General features: G+C 40.0%; 2 protein-coding genes across 6 annotated transcripts; one reads left to right on the top strand and one right to left on the bottom strand.

The window, feature by feature from the left end:
- The first annotated feature begins 351 nt into the window (after window positions 1-351).
- il12a (interleukin 12a) lies at window positions 352-2,676 on the top strand. 3 transcript variants are annotated; one of them, XM_058633142.1, is made up of 7 exons: window positions 352-515; window positions 621-790; window positions 1,013-1,099; window positions 1,276-1,317; window positions 1,725-1,865; window positions 1,982-2,023; window positions 2,168-2,676. In XM_058633142.1, the coding sequence occupies exons 1-7, from the start codon at window positions 497-499 to the stop codon at window positions 2,306-2,308; spliced, it is 642 nt and encodes a 213-aa protein (XP_058489125.1). In that variant the 5' UTR covers window positions 352-496; the 3' UTR covers window positions 2,309-2,676. The 3 variants fall into 3 exon arrangements, with proteins under 3 accessions (XP_058489125.1, XP_058489122.1, XP_058489123.1); XM_058633139.1 differs by having other exon boundaries at window positions 1,725-2,023; XM_058633140.1 differs by having other exon boundaries at window positions 1,725-2,260.
- Window positions 2,677-2,720: 44 nt separating this feature from the next.
- On the bottom strand, window positions 2,721-20,888 carry si:dkeyp-97b10.3 (uncharacterized). Of its 3 annotated transcripts, none has more exons than XM_058633072.1 (18): window positions 20,805-20,888; window positions 17,444-17,475; window positions 14,426-14,458; window positions 14,181-14,252; window positions 13,182-13,229; window positions 13,059-13,100; window positions 12,648-12,689; window positions 12,500-12,549; window positions 12,352-12,404; window positions 11,527-11,753; window positions 11,184-11,437; window positions 6,749-6,874; window positions 6,530-6,665; window positions 6,371-6,418; window positions 6,202-6,282; window positions 5,670-5,741; window positions 4,885-5,178; window positions 2,721-3,890 (listed from the first exon to the last, which is right to left on the bottom strand). In XM_058633072.1, the coding sequence occupies exons 1-18, from the start codon at window positions 20,852-20,854 to the stop codon at window positions 3,862-3,864; spliced, it is 1,689 nt and encodes a 562-aa protein (XP_058489055.1). In that variant the 5' UTR covers window positions 20,855-20,888; the 3' UTR covers window positions 2,721-3,861. The 3 variants fall into 3 exon arrangements, with proteins under 3 accessions (XP_058489055.1, XP_058489056.1, XP_058489057.1); XM_058633073.1 differs by having other exon boundaries at window positions 13,059-13,097; XM_058633074.1 differs by lacking the exon at window positions 6,202-6,282.
- Window positions 20,889-25,180: the final 4,292 nt, after the last annotated feature.

Genomic DNA, 25,180 nt, shown 5'->3' with positions numbered 1-25,180 from the left:
ACTTGTATTTGATTCAGGGATGGTTGTTCATCTGTCCTCATACATATTTTAAAATGGCATCTTTTGTGACATAATAATTATTATGACCTCTGTGAATTTACACATTACATCAAGTCAAAACTAAATAAAAACTAAAACTAATGAAAAATCCCAAACTATACTAACCTTACTGCAGCGCTTTCAATCAAAAAAAAGAAAAAAAAGAAACAAAAATGAAACATTTGTTTGTTTGTTTGTTTGTTTTACTCAGCTCATAACGTGAGCTGCTGGAAGCTCGAGGAGGAAATAACGTGTGACGTTTAGTTTTTTTTTTCTCCTGCAGGGGGAGGAGATGAGGAGGGAATCCCCCAAGAAAACAGCAGAGATAAAAGCAGCAGCAGCAACACAGTCCTGCTCATTTACAGCCTCCATCAACACACACTCTCTCTCTCTCTCACACACACAGACACACACACACACACACACACGCATCTTCAGTCTGAGCAGAAACAACACAATGGTCAAGTGTAACTTGTGTAAGTCAGACATGAGCAAACTTTGTTTTCATGCAACAGCAAAGACAAACCGCTTGACATTGGTTTGAATGGAAATGCTCATTGTTGTTGCTTTGCTGTGTGCAGACTTCACCAGCAGCTGCTGCTGCTCCCTCCTCCTCCCGCTGCTGCTGCTGCAGCTGCTGACCCTCAACTGCCGCACCACTGCGGGACTTCCGGTCAACGCGGACAGGTGCGCGCGCTGCAATCGGCTCTTCAAGACGCTCCTGCTGAATATCACAGAGCTTCTGAAAAGTGTGAGTACAAATTATATCATTATTCTTATATTATAGATCGGGATTAGGGCCAAATGGGGGAAAAAAAGGGATTTGCATTTTGAGATTAAAGTCAGAAATCTGACTTTTTCTTCTCAGAATGTTTTAATGTGTGGCCATAATCCTCTTCTGTTGTTCATAGGTGTTTTTTGTTGATGTTTATTTTTTTTTTTTTAATAATTATTTTGTCATTTTGCATTTCAGGAAGATTTATGCTTCGGCATCCTGTCTGATAAGGTGGTGTTGGGTAAAGCTGAGACATTAATGTCCTGCACACCCACTCTGGCTCAGGTGACAATTGTTTGTTTATCAGTGGCACAAACATTTAAATCACAATTTTATGTGTTACCTTCTTTTCCATGAATACAAAAAAAAACACATTTGTGCTTATTTTTTAATGAGAATTGAAAAAGTTTTTTTTGCTGCCAAAAACAACTTGTTCATGTTTAAAATGATTCCCTCCACAGAACTCAAGCTGCATGATGCAAAGACATTCATCCTTCAGTGAGGTATGCTGATAACACTTTTTTTTTTTACTTATTCTCCAGATGGAATGCCTATTTAAGTATACTTAAAGTACATAAGTGCTGTGTGTGAAGTGTAATATGGCAAACCAAGGTTCATAAGTCTTTTATGTTTACAATTAAGTCATCCTGTCCCAGCTTTGGCCATAAGATGAACTTTGAGAGTCTGCCTTACCTTTTCTTCCACCATGGTCTAAAAACTACAAGTGCACTTAAAAAGTTTCTTGGTCAGTTTGTCTGCATGTGCCAGGAATCGTATCTGTATAAAGAAATTCATATATTCAAATATTTTCTTAAATTGACTTTATCATAGAAATAAGATTAAACATGTGTTGACAATAAAACAGACAGATTACAGATGAGTATCTCTCTTATCATCACTGTCTTGACAGAGTGAATGTTTGCGGAACATCATGAAGGACCTGGTTTACTACGAAGCTGCCATTAAATCGTACCTGAACTCCACGCTCAGAAGCCCTACAGAAGAAGCTGCTCTTCTGAGTCCAACTCTGGGAATAATAAAGAGCTTGAAGGTGTGTGTTTATCATGTATATGTGTCAGTGGTTGAAAAGGTGTGGGGGAGAATAGAAACAGGCTGGGAAATAACATTTGAACACAACCTAATGACATGTTCTTTGGTTCAACGCAGAACTGCTCCCCGATGCCAGCTGAAGAGAACAAACCTTCAGAGGTATTTTTCCCAATTGCTCCTTTTTGAGTCCCCTGTTTACTCATCTCTAAGTCTTTAAGAGGAAATAAACCGGGTCTTTTCCTGTGAGTGTGTGCACATTTGCAGTCGTGGTCATGTCACATGTACTTGCCTGTGGTCTTTTAGGAAGACGCAGCTCAGATGTGGGGAGGGGACACCTTCAACAACAGACAGGAGATGTGCAAGATGATGAGAGGCTTCTACGTGCGAACCATCACCATCAACCGAGCCATGGGTTACATCGCTTCGGGAGACCACAGGAAGTAAACATCATCGCCATCACCACCGCCGCCATCTCTCCAATCAATACCACATTGTCGTCTACACTCATTTAAATGATCGCAACATTCACTACCATCACCTGTACCTGCAACTACTGACCACGTAGTTCTCTACACTGCACCTGTCTGCATGATTTACTGCTCAGGCATAAGCTCGTCGTTCAGCCTCAAGTCAAAATATTGCTAAGGTTATAGTAGTGGAGGCCATGTTGGCCCTTTTACACCTATGAATGTATTCCAATATTTGGGGGAATGTATTTAATTATTTAATATCTATTTATTACATTTATTTATTTGATGGTCTGTGATGTTATTTATTGCTATTTATTATTATAATATTTGATTTCTTTTTTTACGTGGAAGTTTAAAAAATAAAGAAAAAAAGCTTTTATTCAGTCAATATTTGCACTGTTGCCTTTATTCCAAATGACACAGACCTACAGTGATACACAAAGGCCTGACTTGGTCACTGATATTGAACGTAAACATTACTGCATCACATCAGCATGGAAGACCTTGACAACATTCACCATTCTTCATGCAGTTTCTGCAGTTTTTCCAGAAATAGTGTTACTACACCCACAGCATGTCATCTGAAAAGTGGTTCTAACAAAGGATTCTCAACTAATGATGAGAAAATTGACCATAACTGAGACTTGTTTTCCTCAAAGTTTATCTCTAATTTCTACATCTATGAAATAAGCTTTGAAAACACAGGCATGACGCCTGGTTTAGACTCACACAAGAAGAAAACTTCAAAGTTGTCGTTTGTGTTTTCTATGAGTTCTAAACGTCTGTACTACACACAAAAAAAGTGTATACTTAAACACAGGATGTGTGTTCCAGTCCCCGAAACAGCAGGAAATGGTTCATAATTCAAGTAACGACCAAAGACAAAAAACAAAAAAACATAATAATGGACCTCGTGCAGCTACGTTGGGTCTAACAGACACAGACAGTTTTAAAAAAACAAACATTTGAAACAGACGTAAAAAATAGATTTGAAAATGTTGGTTATAAAAAGATATGTACAGGACATAATATACAAAAACATTAAAAAAAAAAACGTACGAGACACAAAATCGTACTTCAGTCTTTGACGCTTTGGAATGTCTCGTATGTGTTGGAATGCCTGATTTTTCTAAAAACTCCCAGAAATATTGTGTTTAAAAGTGAAAGCAAACACAAAGATTGGAAAGATTTGTCCTGATGTTTGCAGCGTCAACACTGCAGCACCTACATTTAGCTCCGTCACTGGCTACATAATTAGCTGCTGAATATCTTATTGCCCTCCACACATCCACCTACCTCACTAGATATTCAAAACGTTTGAAAATGAGGAGAAATGCCTGTCACTGTCCAAGTTTATGACGTCTTCATGAAATGCAGAAATAAAAAAAAATAAAAAAACAACTTATAATTAAGTTTCATGTCCAGAAATCAGCAAACAGGGGGAAGAGCTGATGTTCGGTCCAGAGGTCGACTCTGCCTCGCTGTTTTCCTGAGAGGTTTTTCTCTGTGATGCCGACAAAGATGTTTTCACTTAGCTGCTGGGTTGTTTATCATATCTGAAAACAGACACAACAAAAATCATTGTCTGTTAATGATCACCATAGAGCTGATTTAGTTGAGGAATGGTGCGTGCATGCATGCGTGGGTAGCTCAGTGGTCGAGCGAGTAATCTCTCAACTCGAAGGTTGAGTTCGATTGCCAGCTCCATGTCTCCATGCCAATGTGTCCTTGGGCAATACACTTAACCCCATGTTGCTCCTGAATGTAGTGTGAAGCAGCTTTGAGTGGTCATCGAGACTAGAAAAGCACTAAACTAAAGGATTTTTAAGAAGTGGCCATTAAGGAGGCAAGTAGTATAACTGTTTTTATATGCGGGAATAAATTCAGCATGTTAGGACTGAGTTTTGCCTTCAACCTCACGTTACATTCGTGGCAACAATATGTGATCTCAGGCTACATTGTCTGTGTGCAAGTGTTATATGTAACTCTCATTGTATCTGTGGTTTTTAAATGTAATCCTGGGTCTGACCTCAGACTCTGCTCAACTGTGAATCGTGGGTAAAATCGGGCCCAAGATCTTATGGCGTGTCAGCAGCTTTAGGTGACGCGCATGTCCCAAGACTATCGTCACAGCATTTGCTGCTATATTGATTAAGTAACTCCTGATTTAATAGTACTTCAATAACAGTGTACCTCATGATACTCAGCACAGCCATACACCGTATCTCATTCTTTACTGGACTTTACTACTTTACTCCACTAGTTCCATGGAAGGACAGTGATGAATCTCTGGAATACCCCTTTAAATAGGGTGACCATTCTTCTTCTCCATATTCTCCTTGTGTCTTGTTTTCTGGTTTCCTCCTGCATTCCAAAGATTATGTCGATAGAGTTTAGAATGAATGCAAGTGTTAAAGGTCCTTTGTCTCTGTTTGTCTCTGCACAGGGTCTCCCCTGCCTCTCACTAAATGTCTGCTAGGATTAGCTGGTCCCGCGAGCCTCTTATTGTGACCGTGATGAGTACCATCAGGTGTGTCTGCTGTTTATTACCTTGCAGTGTCTGTCGGACCTCGTTTGGCAAGTCGTTTGCCAGCTCCTCCACACTTTTCCACAGACGGCTCGCCGTGGCTTCTCCCGGCAGCTGTCTGCCCTTCCACTCCACCAGCATCTTCAGCTTCTGCATGGTCACATCTTTCTCCGCCGCCTGAATGTCATCCAGGTGCCTGGAGTTCAGGTCGAGATAGATGGCCACCTGTTTCCACTCCTTGCCCAGTTGCTTGGCCACCTGTAATAGCTGCTTCTCGGACAAGTCCTGAACCTGAGGCATTCCTGTCTTCACTCCGTCTGGAAAAAGACAACAAACATGGGTCAACATACAGGTGGATGTGGAAGTATGATCAGTTCTGGACTGGTTTCTGTTCAGTCAGTAGTTGGGGGCTACATGGTTGGTGTAATGGTTAGCACTCTTGTCTTTGCAGCAAGAAGACTTTGAGGTTTGAGCCATGGTTGAAACAAGGGTCTTTCTGCATGGAGCTTGCATGTTCTCCTCGTGTGTGTGTGGGTTTTCTCTGGGTTCTCCGGTTTCCTCCCACAGTCCAAAAACATGCAATATGGGGATTATGTAAATTGACCATAGGTGTGAGAGTGAATGGTTGAATGGTTGTTTGTCTCTATATGTGGCCCTGTGATGCACTGGCAAACTGACCCAATCTATGTCTATACGCCTATGTCAGCTGAGATCGACATAGGCACCCCAGCGACCCTCCTGTGGAGGATAAAGCAGTAGGAGATGGATGGATGGAAGTCAGTAGTTGGTAAATGATGCAGAAAGTTACCTGACTCGTCCTGCCAGCGAGGCTTTTTACAGAAGGCTTCGTCTTCTGATGGACTGCTGCTCCTCTTCCTGCCTGCAAGAGACAAAGGATACAACAGTTAATGGATTATTAAATTAATTACACATTTTTTATGTGGGTTTTTTTTTATAAAATAAAAACACATCTTCTGACATCATATCTATGGTTTGTGGATAAAAAAAAAGACCATTTCAGGATGATGTCATTTTGGATATGTTCAGACTGCTATAGATTTTATAGAGACAGATATAATAACACAACAAATCAGACCCTCAAATTTAATTCAAACCATATTACAAGGTGGTTTTAAATGGGATTCAAATCAAATGGCTGATGTGATGTGTCTCCGTTTGAAGGCTCTAGCTTGTTAAAATCAGAAATTGAAATTGTCCCTTGCATCACTCACGACACAATATACACACGGGCAAGGTCAGAGTACAGTGACAGCACTGAAACACCACAACATATACCAGTCTCCTACATCGCACACAGACATGATGGGCTGACATTTTACCTGCACCCAGGACTGAAAGCTGAGCCACAAATATGGACACGATTATGTTGTTACCAAAGCAACCCATGCACACTGGTCGGTCTGAAAGAATAATTGTTAGTCGCAGCCGTAATGCGGAGTCTGTCCTGCAGCATAGGAGAAATGTAATTAAAACAAGAAATGAGCTTACTGTTAGTCCTTTTCCTGGGCTTCTTTTCTGTCGTATCCACACAGTCACCTAAGAAAAGAGTCACAAAAATATATAAACATCACCTCACGTCGCAGTGGAAACCAACCATGTCCATTTCCTAATTGGTAATTAAAAGATGTAACATAGATGCATGAATACCTTCTCTGATGGTGGCAGACCATACAGTCTGATCAGACTCGGTCTCTATAAGAGACAACTTAAAGGGCGGAGGCTGCTCAAAGTAAGCTTCAAAGTAGCCTTTCATCTTTGTCACCGCGAGAGTGAATTTCAAATCCTGTACAAAAACACATGAAGACGATTTACCGGCAAAGTCAGTGTGTCCGTTTGTGTTTACACTTTAAAGATCGACGCACAAACCTGGGGTTTGATGTCTCCCTCTGGCTCGCTCAGGAGACGATACGTCCCCTCGTCCAGTTTACACGTGGGAGGCTTTTCGATCCGGATGTAGCGATTCTTGTAGCCCCGCACTTGTTTGCATATATCCTGGTTTACATCAGAACGGCAGGGAGGGAAACAGACGACATGGGAGCAGGAGATAAGTTTGTTTCTTGTGGGACCGAGCAACATGTTGCACACAGTGATGGGGAAACAAAGTCAATAAGACACTAAAACTGTCAGCTCTTATACAAGGTCAGGAAACACCAAGGAGAAGAAGTGGGTTTTTTGTGGAGATTTTAAAACAGGCAGTGTGGGAGCTAGTTTAATGTTTGTGGGGCAGTTCTTTGTAGAACTTCAGAGGCACCACAGCAAAGGCTCCGTCTCCCCGCTGTTTTAATCTTGACCTAGTTACCACAAGAAGAGACCTTTCTGCAGACCTCAGTGATCGTGATGATGGATAAGGATGTTAAAGATCACTGAGGTAAGATGTACAGTAATTGGGGTCAAACATTCAAGGCTGTACAAGTAAAAAAGAAGCAGAATTTTAAACTTCCTTCTAAAATGGAGACGGAGCCAGTGCAGAGATGTCAAAACAGGATCAGCAGACGTGCAGCCGGGCTCAACACCGACACAGAGGACATTACAATGATCAAGTCTTGTAGAAATGAAAGCATGAATGATCCTCTCAAAATCATAAAAAAGGGAAAGGCTTGAAAAAAGCAGGTTTCGATCACTGTATTTATCTGCAAATCCCTTCTTGGTCAATTTTTTCTTTTACACCCAGATTAGATACAAAAAAAAGCTGCATTAGTGTGTCATCTGTTCCTCCGCACATGTGATGTTATTATTCACCACCTGCATCCTCCCAAACACATATGCTCTCACACACACACACACCAATACTCTCTTCCTGAGTCATTATAGAAGTTCACTGAGCTGACTGTTGCAGCTGTCACAGTTTAGTAATGCACTTACACACACACACACACACACACACACACACACACACACACACACACACACACACACAGAAACTACTGGTCTCAGTGCCAACACCTCTTTCTTCTTGACCACAAAGCCTATTCTGAAAATAAACATATATATATATACAAATTACGATAACATAGATCACAGGGAAATTTTTAAGGTCACTGAGTGAGAGTCAAAGATGAAACAGCTATTATCTGTATTTTAATTCAATCGTATTCAGTTAGATCTTTGTCTCTGTGACACAAACCTAGGAATCTGGTGCCTTTTCAAAAGAAAAAAAAAAAAAAAAAGTCAGCCAGTATCAAAACCAGTGTGAAACAAAGAAGAAGTAAAACTTGCACTCTTTCTCTACATCTGTTCTAACTCTTGTGCCTGTTGAAGGTGAGGCATTTTGCTGGAGTTTTGTCCAGAGAGAAACCACCAATAACTTAAGGAGACTCAGGTGACCGTCTCATGAATGGAATATTTTTCGAGTTGTGCACGTAAAACTTTTTCTTTTCTTCCGTTAAAAACTAATAATGTGTTTTTTTGAGATTGATGAACAAAAAGTGGGAAATGGGATTTTTTTTCTCGAAAGAAAGTTTGTAGCACTTACACATACAATTGCATCAATGAAACAGGTTCCTGCAACTAAAGAAACTAGTGCTTCCGCCTGAAGGTGGGATCACAACTCTCCCATGTACATACACTTTTAAAAAATGAAAGCAAAACAATGACGGGAGAATTTCTGGAACACCCAGGTGAGGCACGGTGTCTGGCTTTGAACATGCAGGAGGCAGGACGGACACTTGCCACTCCTTTCTCTGCGTTCTCACACATAGTCCCTTAGGAAAGAGGTGACAGGTTTCAAAAGCAACTACAGCGTTCTGAACCTAGATTGACTGAACACTAACAACCATCAAACGCTCCGAGATCATGATTGAAAAGCCCTGTTTTCAACAAACAGTCTGGTTTGGGTCAGCTCTGTACATTACGTGATGCAATTATGAGTGTCAAAAAAACTGTAATTCCCAAGACATTGGATTTTGTCTTGGAAATTCCTTCTGCGTGTGGTCTAACAGCTTTATCAAAACAATCTCCTTTAGAAAAAAAACTATCCTCAAAGATTCTGAATCGATTCAAAACTTCCAACTTCCACAGGTGCCATAGTTTCATTTCAAAAGACCTGCACCAACCATTACAGCAGAGCACAAAACAAAAGCCTCAGTTTTATGGTTACAATTGAGCCAATGTGTGTCATACTCTAACTTCTTATTCTCAGAATACTCTTGCAAGTTTAGCCTGAATAAATGTTTAAAAAGAAAAGTCTTGGATTTGGTTGTGTTTACATTGTCTTTTGCCTAATCTTGCAAACACTTGACTCTGATTTCAGGACAAGACATTTCTTAGACCTTTAAATTAATCAAGCAGCTCTATGTACTGAATCAATTTTGCATCAAGAATCGAGTCGTATTGGGAGATACCTTTAATTATCATGAACCAAAAACCTCTATGATGCAGAGAGAGCACTAATGAATATGCTGCTGCATTAATATGCTATTTGGATCATCACTAAACCAGTCCTTAGAACACAGAACATTTAGCCTGCGATTTTTCCCATTACTCATACGCATATATCGCATACGCATATCGCTGCTCAATATAAAATTAATCCTAACTTTGGTTAAGCCTGAAGATGTGACCTATAAACACACAAGCCAGGATGTCCATATAAGGACTTATTCCCACCAAGCACCAAGGGTTAAGTTTTTTTTTTTTTTTATTAAAACAACTTCCCCAATTTTTCAGCGTCTGCAATGTGAACATGCTCTGGGTTTTTTTTTTGGTTATGTGAAGGATTGAAACTAGAAAACCAAATTGATGTTTTGTGGCTCAAACAAGACTTATTGTTTGGAAAACACCGCCTGATGTTATTCACAAACCAGAAATGGTTTAAACCAAACAATCAAGTGACTAAACAGGAATATAATCAACAGATCCGTGATGTAATTATTAATCGTTAGTTGCAGCCTTACAGAAACAGCCGTCCATCTGTGCCCGAGAACGTCACCTTCCAGGCAAACAACACAAACCAAGAGTGGTGTCTGACAGCGGCAACTAAACACTAAGCCTGTTTATACCTCTGAGACAGCAAACACTCCTCCTCCCTACCTAACCCTCGATGGAGTTTCAACAGAAACACTGAGGTTACACAATGTCAGATGTCTTACTTTCATTACTTGCTCTTTCAGACGAGACTGCAAAAGAATCTCTGCTCTAGGTCAGCAGTCAAGGTTCAACAATTTCCCTCTTTCTTTTTTTTTTATAAAAGGCCACGAGTCACAACATAAGCAATACAGATCAGACGCTGTGTCTGTGATCATTTCATTCAGAAAAGGCCAAAGGTTTCTCCGTCACAACTTACTCCCTTTTACCAGAAAGGGTACAGCCAAAAATGCCACTGAGATGAAAGGGCACAATCCTGCTGATTCAAGTCCTGAGTCCAAACACACAAGAGGGAGTGAAGCCTTAAAGATAGAGTGTACAGAATTTTCCCACAAAAAAAAAAAAAGGTATTTAATCCAAAAATACACGCTGTCAATCATCTTTAGTGACCCACTAAAAGTGTGTGCTGTTATTTGAAGAGACGCTGCCCTCTGCTGGTGTTTTCTCTTTGTTTTGCTGTTGAGCAGCAACATTTTGTCCACTGTGTTAAAAACCTCTAACCCAGGAGACACATACAACACAATTTGATCTCAGATGGGCCAGACCAGTCAAATAATAAAAATGTTTTCCTTATGAACAACCTCAAATTTCTTGAGCTAAATACCATTAAATGGTAAACTTTGTAAAATTGCACTTATACGTACAGTAGATCTACAAAGGCACAAACATCTAGAACCGAGAAATATAGTATTGTGTGAAAATGTCAACAAATTCATCCTGCAGGCCGGATTGGACCCACTGATGGGCCGGTTCTGGCCTGCGGGCCATACATTTGACATCCCTACATGCAGAGGGGACAAAAGCTGTTCAAGAGGGAATGAAGACGTGGCTTATTTTCTGTTAAAGTTTGAAGCTGAAGAACTGACATTTCTCCAATAAATGGAACTTAACTGAGACTTAAGTGGAGTTAACTGAGACTTAAGTAACCTTGGAGGTCTATAGTGCTGAGTTTGAGCTTTGGATCATACGTGTCACCACTTCAGCTAATGCAAGGTAGAGCGTCTGGGTCTGATTGAGTGTGACTGACCTAATCTCTTTTAACACGGCCCCTATGAAAAGCTTCTTTTCCACTGTTCCTGGTATAGCTGGGAGATTCTGTGTGGCTGTTGAGCTGTAAGCAAAGTCAACTTCATTTATATAAATTGTATATAAAGTCAGACTCAGCAAAGCTCGATGACCAGAGGGTTGAACAAATTTTGCGCCTGCGACAAACACTTACTTTGATGTCAGATGAACTGTTAGTGGCCAGGTACACATGGAAACTGTAGCTGTTGTTGTCGCCTCCCAGCTGTTTATAGACCAGGACCACGCCGTGGTGCTCCACAGACTGGCTGGTCTGGATGATGGGACCCACAGGTGAGAGCGACGTCACGTTCCATTTCACGTGGCTACCTGTGTGGTCCACTGTGGGCTCAATGAGAGGACGGTTGCCCTTGATGTGTAGGACGCTGAAGGTCATGTCCTTTTCTGGGTCTGTGTGAAGATTATAGAAGTTTTAATAGTTTTCCAAGAACACAGGTCTTCTTTGTTAAACACACGCCTAACAAAGTCTCTCTTCTCACCAGCGAGGCAGATGGAGTGAGGGAACTGAATGGACTTGAGGACAGATGCGTCCTTGCCGACTGTGTCCACATTGAAGATGGGTCCGGCAAACTTCCAGGAGTCTCGGAGGAATGCGCCAAACTTGGACCAGGACAAGACCGAGTACCTTATGAGTACTCGCTCTGATGCTTCAAACACCAGACCGGTGACCGAACACTCGTACGCTCCCTCTCCTTCCAGCTGCACCCTAAAAAAAATCGTAATATGATGAGAATAAAGCGTTGGGTCCACTATTATTGGTTTGTAGTTCCACTCCTTCTGGTATCAGATGGATATTTCAGATGGATATTTTCAGATGAATATAACTTCACTAAATGCTCTGCGTTTGCAGGTTGTAGCTGATGACTTTATTCTCGTAACGTTAGGGCTCTATTCTCGACTGTTTTAATACTATGAGTTTATTCTTGAAAGATTATTAATTATTAGTATTTTTTTTCTTTTCAGTTTGGCCCTAATACTCCATCACAGTATAGTGATGGTACGGTATCACTTTTTTGTGTCCGATACCGATATGGACAAACTCTAGTATCTACCGAAACCGATATTAGTCTGATACAGTCATTTTAGACCATTTATGAACGTACGAAGCAGTTAACAACACATTTATGCTGAAAATAATTCTCCAACAAACCCAAACATGACTCAGCTAAAATGATATCCGATCCAGTGGTTTTGGACCGATACCGATTCTGGCCGATACCGATACTGACCGATACCGATTCCCATCCCTACCACTATACAGAATGAATAAAGATGTGCAGCAGAGGGGAAAATATGGCACTCACTGTAATCGTCCCTTGGAGATCCTCCTTGGAGTAACGACGTCATTGCCATGGCTCTGAGAAAACAAAACGACAACAGTCTATAAAACACGACAGTCAACACATAAACACAAACACACTAAGTGCAACTGTGGAAGGTTTCGGAGCTCACCTGATGGATGGCTCTGCATTTTTCACAGCATACTTTGAACTGCCTCTCATCTGTCACAGAGCACGACAGCAACCCACCTCATGTTATTTACAGAGCAGGTGCCACCATCTGTGATACAGTGCTGCCAAATCATCTATGATCTGCTCACCTTTCCCGTTCAGAACGTCGGCTTCACGTCCAGCGGCTGACTCTAAAGGATGAAATCATTCATATGAAAGACTTAAAGACGGAAGTGCAATGGCAGACATTTCACATCACTGGCTGCGAGTGAGGGTGGAGCGCTGCTCGGTCACATGTCAAATCAAATTCAGTGTTCCCAAAAAAAAAAAGCGTCCAACATTTTGCGGCATGATTTTGTTTTATGGCTTTCATTAAGCTGCGGCTGTGGCTGCAGTCCAGTGAGTTACAAATACAGCCACCACAAACGACGCAAGCAAAGTGACATCGCATGGAAACAAGAAACTGTTTTTAAAACAGTTGCTTTGCCTGAGAAGGCAGATATGAATTCTTTTATATATATAAAAATATTATAATATATAATATCATATTGTTGTCTCACCGTGTTTCGACTCCTCAGCATGAGCATGAGCGTCCTCAGCTTCTGTAAAGAACATGTGTTTAAACGATCTTCATCTTGTTAAAGCCTTGGGTTATAGGATTGATTATAGGTTGTTATGTTTACCTTCTTCTTCTTCTTCTTCTTCTTCTCCTCCATCCTTCTCAGCACAGCCTTCAGGGGAAAAAAACAAAATAGAAGGAAAAACAATGAGGAAAGAGATATAAAAAAGGTGCATTCTAACATTTTGGGGAAATACTGTAGGATAAGTCTGGGTTTTTCCAGCGTGGCTTTGTGTGAGAACACAAATGACATTTTCCAGACATTTCTCTACTTGCACTTTGGTCAAATTTGTGAAAAATTACAAAATACAGACACAAAATCTCCGGTTTTGCCTGCTGCACGCTCAACCTGAACCATCACCTGAATATTCTGAAATGTTCCTGCTATGATGAACTCAAACAAATATCCTGACCCAATTACCAAGGATATGATATTAGAGTACTGTCAATCATTTTCATTTTCCATTAATCTGATGATTATTTTCTTGAAGAATCTATTTGTTCTGTCCATAAAATGTTAGAAAATGTTAAAGATAATGATCTTTCTTTCTTTCTTTGCGATGTGGAGCAAAGAAACCCGACAGTATTCACACTTAAGAAGCTGAAAAATCAAATAAGTTGGTTTCAATATTCAAAAAAAAAACAGAAACTGACTATCAAAATAGTTGACAATTAATTTAGTGCTGAGCAATTAATCGAAATTTTATCAAAATTGCGATAAGGCCTACTGCAATTTTCAAATCGCACAAGGCACAGTATTTCTTAAAGTCAAAATGTGTGTCAAATTACCATTTGAGATTAAATATTGTCCTGATCTTTACACATTATATGCTACAAACTGAAAACAGCATCTTTGTTTCTCACATATCTGCACAAACATCTCACAGTAATCATTTTAAATAGGTTTATCAAATGAAAATGAGAATAATTATGGAAAAATGACCATCCCTACTCATATCGCAATAACTGCAATTCGATATTTATATAACCTAGTAACCAATAATAATCAATGAATGGATTAATCACTGCAGCCTTTGAACACTGGTTGAAGTGTGTCTCTCACCGGAGTCGTCATCCTCCTCTTCATCCTCATCATCTTCCTCTGAGCTCTCGTCAGCGGATGTTCCCGTGTTATCTGTTTGAGAAAAATCCACATGAGAGCTGAAGACTTTGTCATGAATTTCCAAAACAATGACAAAAAATGTTTAGCGTTAGAAGCAAAATGTGATTTAAACAAGTGAATTCTTGTTTTTGCTGCAGATGAAATGTTGTGGAGAAAATGAGCGGGTTTTTGAGTGTTTTGTTCACCTGAACTACTGCTCTCACCTTCTGTCAGATTATCTGTAAGAAATTAGTAAACGTTTCGAGGTTAGTGCTGTTTCAAATTGAAAAATGTGAAAAGGTTCTTGTATGTGACTAATAAATGGACACTTAAACACAGAGGTGGAAAGTAATGAAATACATTTACTCGCGTTACTGTAATTGCGTAGGTTTTTTGTGTACTTTTTGTACTTTGTGTACATTTATGTTTTTTTGGAAGTGCTGCACTTTGCTACGTTTTAAATCACATCCGTTATGGAGTAAAAAAAGAATGTTGGCCTGAATTTAAAATAAAAATTAAAAATAAAATCATGCACCAGAAACTTTGGCAATGAATGATTGGGACATTATGTGATTACTTTATTTTATTTTGTCAGCACTTTCATTTATACTTTATAATAGTGGTACTTTGACTTGAGTAGAATATTTCAGTACTCATTCCACCTCTGCTTATAAGAGTAAAGCTGTTAGTCTGATGTTAATTTAATCTGAAAAAGCATAACTCTGCAGTAAATACAGAAAAGAGCTCCCAGTATGTAAATTGGGATCACAAACATGTAAAAAACTTCCCTTACATTAGGGAAATAATAAAAGTTGAACTTGTACACTGAAGTATCTGTGAGCCTCTTCTTTTCGATGTAGACATTTAGGTTTGTGTGCTGTATGTTTTTTCTGTAAGTCTTCCTCCATATTAGTCATTAAAAAGCCGTATATCCATCCTTCCTCAGCTGCTAAACTGTGGCACCCTGTGAAGAAGCCTGGGATGAGTGCCATGCCTTAACATTTACATTTACACAGATGGGTCCAGAGGAAGGTGCTGCTACTCCTCTCTTCGCAGCAGTGCAGTCACTGTCTGAGGACCGGGGCCATCTGGCAAAGTGCCCGGGCCGGCTAATGGATGGAACCCATCCTCTCTGGCCCACAGAGTTTTATCTTAGACTAACAAGCAGATGCTGCCTCTGCTCGATCTGTCTGCTTCACCTCACTTTGCACTCACACTCTCTCTCTTTCCCCATTTCTCTCTTCTTGTCCTCAAATGCCTCCCATGGCCACTCTCTTTCTCTCTTTCTCTCTTTCCCTCACAGCTGAGCCAGCAGGCTCTTCTCTTCACTCTGGCACGGCCCATTCCCTTTATCAGACTGACAAACAAGGTAGAGAGCAAACACCAGCCACATCAATGCAAGTGCAACCACACACACTCACACTTATTGGAGTGTGGCTGGAGTGCTTTCATAGGCACTGCCTGCCACCTGCTGGTCTAAACTAATAACAACACAGCGGATGTCCGTCACTATTTGTCCCTCCTTGTACTAGTTGCAAAGGTAAAATCATATTAATCCCAAATGTCTGGTTGTATTGTATCAATTTTTCATTGTTTCAGATATGTCTGATGTTTTTAAGATGGGGCATGGAAATAAATACATGACAAGTACCAAACATATTTCACAAAAAATTCAACAATGTCATTATTGGAAAAATTAAGGCTCTCAACTTAAATTAAATTGGTTTGCATTAGCACATAAATAATTCCAGTGTTTTCACACAATGTAGTATACTAATATTTTTTTATAGTTATTGGTAACCTAACCCATCAGGAGAGAAAAAAGGTCACATTACCGTACATCCAATCAAAGACAGTTTCATGTCTGTCTATTATTACCAGGTCAACAACAGGCAGTTGTTTGTTTTTACTCTGAATGGTCAAATTATTTGACACTGATTTTGAAAAAAAATGACTATTAGATTCAAATATGGTCAAAAATGATTTCAGGATTTAAAAAAAGAAAGTTAAAATCAGTTTATTTTGATAATCATTGCAATAAATGTCAGACAAGCTGAAGACATTGAATGGTGATTTTAAACTTGTTCATGAGCAGCAAATGACATCATACGCCTGAGGTCAAATATTCAAAGAAACTGCGTGTTAACACTATACAATAATATACCAATATAAAGTCACCAAGATGAATCCATTAAACTGCTTGTTAACACTAATATCCCATTAGTCAATCATGTCTGGTGTGTAGAAAGTGTGAAGAAAGGTCATTTAAGTGACTTTAAATGTGGCTGCTGTAAGTTTTTTCAGAAACTAATGATTTCCAAGAACAAACAGGGTCTCTAGTGTTTAGAGAGAAAAGAGAACATATCCAGTGAGTGGCAGTTCTCTGGACAAATGTGCCTTATTCATGCCGGAGGTCACAGGAAAATGACCACTCATTACAACCAAGGTAGACAGAAGACACAAGCAAGACCCAACCAGGTGCCATTATGTTATGTGTCCCGTGTACCAGTGATTACACCTTATATTGACCCTTTTTAGATTATTATTGAAGATAATGATTTAGCATTTTAATGTGTATTCCAGTTAAATTATTATTTATGAATTGTCTACCGCTTTGTCCTCCACATGAGGGTCACGAGGCGGCTGGAGCCAATCCCAGCTGACACATGGCGAAAGGTGGGGTCACACCCTGGACAGTCCACCGCAGGGTCAACACACTCTCTCACATTACACCTACAGGCCATTTAGAGTGTGGGAGGAAACCGAAGTACATGAAGAAAACACACGCACACACGGGGAGAACATGCAAACTCTATGCAAAAAGGCCTTTATACAGACCAGGTTGTGAACCTGAGTCTTTTTGCTGCAAGGCAACAGTGCCAGCCACTACTCCTCCTTGTGGCCCTGTCCTAGTTTAAAAGAAATGTATTTTTGCAGTGGTTTGCCGTGTTAAAAATAGCAAATGCAAAATCAGGGGATGCAAGTTATTGTATGACACATGCATAAATCTTGAGCTCCTTTAAGGCAAATGATATGCAAATCAGGAAAAGCCAGGCGGAAAATATGGATGAAAGAAGAAAGGCAAACGAGAACATGCACTTTTTAAATGTCAAAAGGGTGCGAGAGGAAGAGCACGGCATAGTCAGTGTAATTAAGAAAGTCACTGAAAAGAAGGAGTCGACAGTGAGCAGGAGGGAAGAGATGATAAAAGGCTTCATGTTTACCTTTGTTTTCAGGTGCAGGGGTGTCTCCTTCTCTGCAGGAGAGACAAGGGAACATTCAGACAACTGTAAATCACGATACAGCCATGCACGACATGTGTCTGCGATGTGTGATGGAAAGAATGGAGTTTGGTGGCTGATAAACATTATGCAGCTGCAGGCTCTTGTGGTTCATCACTTCTGCTTTTGTGTGAATTACAAAAACAGGAAGCACGTAGAAAAAAACGACTGCTAGTCACTTTCTCACACTTATGACATCAACCCATCCTTCCTGTTGAATGACAGATGCAACACCTTTCCCACCCAGACTCTTACGGCCTGACCCACTTTCTTTCAGAATAACGATGCAGGAAATCGGGCACAGACAGAGAGTGGCTGAGGTCATTAAAAACAACAATGCTGGTCTGGTTTGTGTGTGGACGTATGAACACACTAATAATTCAGCAGCAGACACAGCAGAACTGCTGCGTGACTATTAACGTAACAACGTCTGTGTCCCGCTCTGAAAATGTGATTTAATACTCGTCACCTTTTCAGAACGGCTTCATATGTTTATGACTAAGTGAAAAACACACTGAACTGTCACAGCAGTGAAAAACAGTTAAATATGTTAATGTTGTGGCTGATAATACTAATAATAATGATGATGATAATAATAATAATAATAATAACAACAGTAATAATAATGATCTCATGTATCGTTACACCATGTCAGTTTTAAGCCCCTCCCATTTCCAATTTTCTATTTCAAGGAAAATAAGTATACTAATATTAATGATACCATGGTCCCGATTGACTTTTTTGTTCATCTTGGGCTATAACATGTTCCCTCCACCTTCTGTGAAATTTGGTGCAATTTAGTTTTGGCTTGCTCCATCCTTGTTTTACGCTTGAATTCTCTATTATTATTATAATAATAATTTATTGTGACGTCAGTCATTATGATGTAGACACTAAAGATGTCTGTGACACTGTCTCTCCCATCGTGCTCTGCAGAGCTAATGTACAGCATGAGAACAATAACAATCAGAGACATACAGTTAAACTAGTTTCTGATTTGATTTCAAATTCTACATTGTGGTTATTTTCTGTGCTGCTCTATGACAGGAAACTGAATATTTCAATAATGGTGAATACTTTTAATAATTCATATATTTAAGGGTGTTGTGTTGAGGTTTGGAAGCAGCAACTGAACATTGTAATTCTTAATCAAGAAAATAATTGAGAAATGAATCAGTAAAGCAATAATTATGATTTGCAGCCCCTAACATGTATAAGAACAGTGATATTGGTGTGATACACTGTGTAATGACTGAACTGAAAAGTGAAATAACCTGTTCATACAGTCTGAGCTTGAACAAGAGTCAACACGCCTGAAATCCATCAGGGTGAAAAAATAAAAAGGAGAAAAGACGAAGAGCCAACCCCACAGGAAGAACAAGTTCACCAGCAGCAGGGGCAGGAAAATTAGGTCACATATCACCTTGTGTCTTTTCCTGTATAACTCCCTCAATTGTTTAAAGGCAGAACTGAATGATTGAAAACATAAATGACCCGCTCCAAATAAGCGGCCTTTTATTTGGTGCCTGTTCTTCATGATAAGACGCTGTGGTTTTGCAAACATCTGTCCAGGAAACAGAGTGTTTCTCTGTTCACGGCGCTGTCAGACACTCACACCAACCACCACCAACAATAACACTGAGGCTCATTAGTTGCCATGGTAGTCATGGTTTCTTTCCTTTGAGCAGAGTTCTCTTTTTCATGTCTCATCAAACAAAAAAAACCCACTCCCTGCATGAGTTTTCACTTTCTCTGCTGTCAATTGTTTTGAACTTCCTCTTATAAAAACACACAAAAGTTAAATATTCAGTGAGGGTTTAAAGATAAAGTCTCTTTTCAGAGAGAGGAGACATCTGTGCTCAGATAAACAACTGTCAGTTCGTCTGTATCTACTACACACTCTCTTCTACTCATTATATGTATACCTTTACAACATTCAAAATCTAAATGTTTATGTTAATCATATCCTGGTATAAACAAATAAACTCAAACACTAAACTACTCGCATGTCCCACGTGAATAATAACTTGTAACGTGACTCAACTGAATATTTGAAAAGGTCTGACTCGAGTTGCATTCACCAGAAACGTGTCCAGCTCTCATTATTAGTATTATTATTATTAATATCAGGTGAACGATACCCAGACAACAACACAATCATATTCCCATGGGGACGATGAGTCATCGCTGTAATCTCACCCACCTGTGGTCACAACACGACTGGTAATAAATACACTGTACAGTCAGACTGACATGAAAACACGAAGCTTCAAATGAGTTGACGTTGACGATTATCACAGGGTAACGTCAGATAATCCAATATGAAGTTTTGCGCTTCAGCGAAAGTGGAAGAAAGTGGTTAGTTGTGGTTTTAAACCTTTCTTTGAGAGCAGGATTAGGATTAGTGTGTTTCAACGTGTGTTTTACTCAACCTTTACTACACTGACATTACAGAAAATGATATTGTGATATACAGTGCTTAGCAAATGTATTTTGTATGTTCCTGGAATGGTTAATACACCAGTATGTAGACGTTATTTAACCAAAATGACAGTTTTAATGCTAAACATGATTCTTATTGTTATCTGTGCATTGTCAAATTGACTTTTTTACTAAAAAAAAAGACAAAAATATAGTAAAGCATATTAATATTTCTTGATGTGGATGTCAAATTATAGTTATTTAATAACAACAGTTTTTGTTTCTCGTTTATGGTCTAATACACTTGTTAAATATTAATTACTTAACTGTACTGTATGTTTAATTATTGTCCAGTTCTTCTGAGAAATAATGGCCCTTTAAATGTGACTGCATGTTGATAAAAAAATATGGCTCTTTTTTTATTTGCATTAAACTACTAAACTGTAACAAAAGGTTAATGTTGTTAGTTACATGAACACGTTAGGGTGTCTCAGGTCATCCTAAAGACACACACACACACACACAAAGCCTTGTGTGCAGCCTGGAGACACATTACTCCGCGAGTGAGTCATCCCAGCGTAACAACAGAGCAGCAGCGTGCAGCGAAGACAACAAAGACATCACGTCTTTGTTCCTTTCTCTGTTATCTACAGATAACGAGGAAGTCATAACTGACTGTTTGTTAATATTTAAAATGCACACACGGATGATTCCCAAAGTGAAACGAAAGACACCACTTCCTGTGTTGACGCGAGGCAGAATCCGCAGCTGGTGCCATCTCACTGTCAGAGCATTTACGCGCAAAAAAACCGCCAAATCTGACGGCGCACGAAGGCAGACACACACTTTGTTTTCTCAATGGTAACAAAAAAAGAATTCTCACCCGTCCTCCAAGTGACATGCCGCTCCGCAGCTCGCCATCTCCGCCACCATCCCTCTCTCTCTCCTTCACCGCACTCCGTTACACTGTATCCTTCCTCCAGCTCGTGCAGCGGCGGCTGCGCGTAAAAGCACCTGAAAGGCGATATGTTGCTCTCATCTGCCGATCGGTGTCTCGTTAAAGCGCTCAACTGTAATTGGCGCAATATCGATCACCGGAGTCTCGTGTTCGAACAAACTTCTCCACAACACTTTTTCACCTTTGCATCACTTCACTAACAAAACTAAATAAAACGTTCGCATTTTGCGCATGAAGCCGCAGATAGTTTGCCAAAATCCATCACGAAAACACTCCGTCAGTGTGGATGCATTGTTTCCTTTCTCACAAACGCTGTGTGTGTGTGTGTGTGTGTGCGAGTGAGTGACGCAAACAGCGCAGATCTCTACGTCACGATGTCCCGATGCTGCGCAGTGTGTGATACAATGGCACCGCTTTCAGGATCAGCGGCGCTGCGCAGCTGCGGCGCAGCGCATGGACGCTCACCACTGTGCGGCAAACGAGGGCGGGGTTCGAGATCCCGCCTCAACATGTGTTTTTAGTGTTTTTACCCATCAAATATACAATTAAGAGCACATTGGAAAGCCAGTAATGAACAGATGTTTCCTGTTTACACATATACAAAAAAGCAACAGTATGGTCGTCCTGGTTATGTCATTTAAATAATAATATATGTTAAAGTTAAACAAATAACATTTTAGACATTTATTAAATCTACAGAAACTGTCAAACTATATGATATGATGATGTATATATGTGATTAGCAAGTGTTTCATTGGTTTTTCAAAATAAAGTGTCTGCACTGGGAGGAAATGAGGTTGTGCCACTGAACAGTCTTCAACCAGGCCAGTTTGAGCGGGAAAACACGCACAGCACATAATAAGCAGCCTGCAGTATCAGGAGGCACCACTAGATGTCCCTTCACACAACAAAAAACATGCTCCACTCTAACGGTAAAACAATGACTCTGCAAAAAAAAAAAAAAAAAAAAAAAAAAGTGGAGACTGTATTCGTGTTCAGAAGACTCTGTTTCTGAGGTGATGCCTGGTCTGTGGCTCATGTGGTGAAAATGACATGAAAATGAATCACAAACAAACATTGAGATCTCTCTGTCCAGCAGAGTGAAACAGAGATAAGGGAGAGTCTCATGTGAGCGTGAGTGAGATCGAGTCAAGTGGGAGGAATGAGTGAAGGATCAAGGGCTTTCCTATTGATCTTCCACACATTGATCTGTTCCCTTTCTCCTCTCTCCATCCACCTGTCAGTCTTTTACAGATGGATGTGTAGTTTGAGAGGAGAGAGAGTGAGAGAGAGAGAGACGCCTGAGACAAACAGGAACCTTATCCAAGTCTCAGAGTCTAAAGGGAGAGATCAGCTCCAGTGTGCAAGGGGAGACGGCACACAGATGAGACTCAGTGGCGAGACAATATCCCCAATACCACAGGAAATGAGAGGAGATAAAGTGAGAGCAGTGGATCAAAGGGTGGAGGGGAAAAGAGAAGAGGGTGGGAGAGAGGAGAGGATAAGGTGACAAAGTGTTTTTGTGAAAAGGCTGACTGGGGTAAACAAAATGAAAATGCAATATGAAATTGGTGAAATGATGCTTACTATTGGGAATAATTTGAGCTTGAGTTGCAAAAAAAATATTGGCTTTCAAGAGAAAAGACCTGGGATCAATAAACATTTAGCAGGAATAAGAATCTGCAGGCTGTACCTATATGCATGTACGTGTCTGTTTGCCAAAGTGTACAAATAAAGGTTTGATCTTATGATGGGGGTTAAAGTTAAGTTATGCCAATTCAAGAGAAGAAGAGAAGAAGAAGAGAACATGAACACATGAACACATGAACAGAGCATCATCAAAAGTATTTTACTCACGAGCACAAACGCCGACAGGATGATGGCACTAGGGGGACAAAAATGAAGCAAAGTTTATTTCTATAGCACATTTCAAAATAACCTCAATTGACCAACGTGCTGCACAAATAAGGAGAAGCTAAGTAGCTTTTAAATAAACAGTGTATGCATCATGGAAAATGTATTGCTCAACCAGCCAGGGACAAAAGATACATCACAGAAATGTTTTTATTTATTTATTTATTTGGACAAGGGTCTGGATAGACCTCACACGAGATCGTCCTCTGAGAAACATGAAGGTTTATTCAAGTTTATGCGAAACCATCGTGTAGACAGTGAGATATTGCTCAAGATATATATATGTTTTTATTATTAATGTTTAACCTTTATTTTACCAGGATAATCCCACTGAGATTGCAAATCTCTTGTCCAAGGGCGTCCTGGCCAAGAGGCAGCAGCAACAAACACACATCAACACACACACACACACACACACACATCAACAAGGACAACTCGGCCAAATTTGAATAAAACAATAACAGACAGACATGAGAGAACCAAACTGACAGAATCATAAATGCAGTGACAGACCAGTGATTTAGGGATTGCATGTAAATTCTCTTACACATTTTAGTGTTTGATCTAAAAGGTGAGACCAAACGTTCATCTATCTGTGCATTTTAGTTTGAAATTAGACACCAGTCACTGCAGTGTTTCCGAATGATAAAAGAAGCACACGCTCATGGTTTTGTTGCTGTTGCAATAAGAACAGTAAGCATTTACAGACTGGAAAGACTGGTTATTTGACTTTGCACTTAAATTCACTTCAAATCTTCCGCCCTATAGACATGAAGACTTAAAAAGACTCTTCACTGTGTGCTTCCTCTCTACATCTGTGTCATGTCATATTATATGGTTTATAATATATATTTTATAGAACCCTATCTAGCTATAGATCTATTTTTAGAACAGTTCGTTGGAGAGGTCAACTGACTTTTGTGGCTCAGTTCGTCTTATTTATTGCCCTGTTTGTGTGTGTGTGTGTGTGTGTGTACCTGGTATTCCTTATGTTGTGGGGACCTAAATCTGTTGGCACAGCATTATGGGGACTTGACAAAAATCAAGTCCCCATAACATAAAAGATGAGATTTTAAGGTGAAGACATGTTTTATTTAAAGTTAGGCTGAGGTCAGGGTTAGGTTAAGGTCAGGGGTCAGGGGTCAGATTAGATCAGTAGTAATTATTATGGATAAGGTCAGAGTAAGTGTCGAAACCAAACCTGTGTGTGTGTGTTATGACTAAGCTTTTTTTTATATCGACAAACCTGTTTGGAAATGATGATGTCACACACCCTTGAGGGTTAATATGAGCCCTCATTGTGCAGACTCATTATCCAACACACACTTGCACAGCACATACAGTATGAAGACAGTCAGGGAGAAAGAAAACCTATAACATATATGTATTCTCTCTCACGCACACACACACATACTTTCAATTTCACTGCTCTTTCATGTTGCTGTACTCATCACATCGTCACAAAAGTCTCGCCCGCATCCACTGCTGTAGACCCTGCGAGAAGATGATGATGGAGAGAGAGCGAGAGAGAGAGAGAGAGAGAGAGAGAGAGAGAGAGAGAGAGAGAGAGAGAGAGATGAACACAAGACAATTCAGAGCAACACGTTTGCAGAGAGAAAACAGGAGAGAGAGAGAGAGGCTCTGGAGATCGATTTCAGTGGCAGCGTCACTCAACCTTGTACCACCATTATGTATAATGCATAGGGCCTAAGGGTTGGCAGATGTCAAAATTCTTTTCCAGTGCAATCGATAGGTTGACCTCACCTATATGAGGACACAAAAGCAGTGTATGTATTGTGATTGGATTTACTGGGACCTGTTACTCCACTCTGTGGCCTGTGCTTGTTTCTCCTCTGTTATCTTATTGTTGTTTTTTTCAGCATAGTTCGTTATTCAAACTGCTCCTGTTTCATATTTATATGTCTGGATAAACTGATTTATTCACATTATCTTTCCTAGGTTTGCTTACATGGCAAAGGTGGTCCATTTAAAACCAGTGTTCCCAATATTGTCCTGTGTGAAATAAACGTGTCCTCATATTTTTTCGACAGCATCACATGTCTATTGGTATTGACGAGCTAAATTAGAGGTTTGTGAACATGAGTGACCTCTCTGTATAACATCTTCCATTAATGATGGATCTACCAAAGAGTACATGAAGTTTTTAATGAAAACCTTTTAAATATAAACAATGTCTGTTCAACTCAAACTAAAGTCATATTAGTTCACACACAGATTCTGTGTATTTTCCATGTTTTCTTGGCACATCTGTCCTTGATATGGTCAGTGTTTGGATTTGACACCTACACAGTCTTACAAAAAAATCCCGGGACAATTACATTGTCCCTTATCACCAGATGGGGTTGGGCTTTATTGCTACACAGTTT

The sequence above is a fragment of the Solea solea genome, chromosome 7 (assembly GCF_958295425.1).
Source record: "Solea solea chromosome 7, fSolSol10.1, whole genome shotgun sequence".
Classification (NCBI taxonomy): domain Eukaryota; kingdom Metazoa; phylum Chordata; class Actinopteri; order Pleuronectiformes; family Soleidae; genus Solea; species Solea solea.
This window is presented reverse-complemented; position numbering and strand designations above follow the sequence as displayed.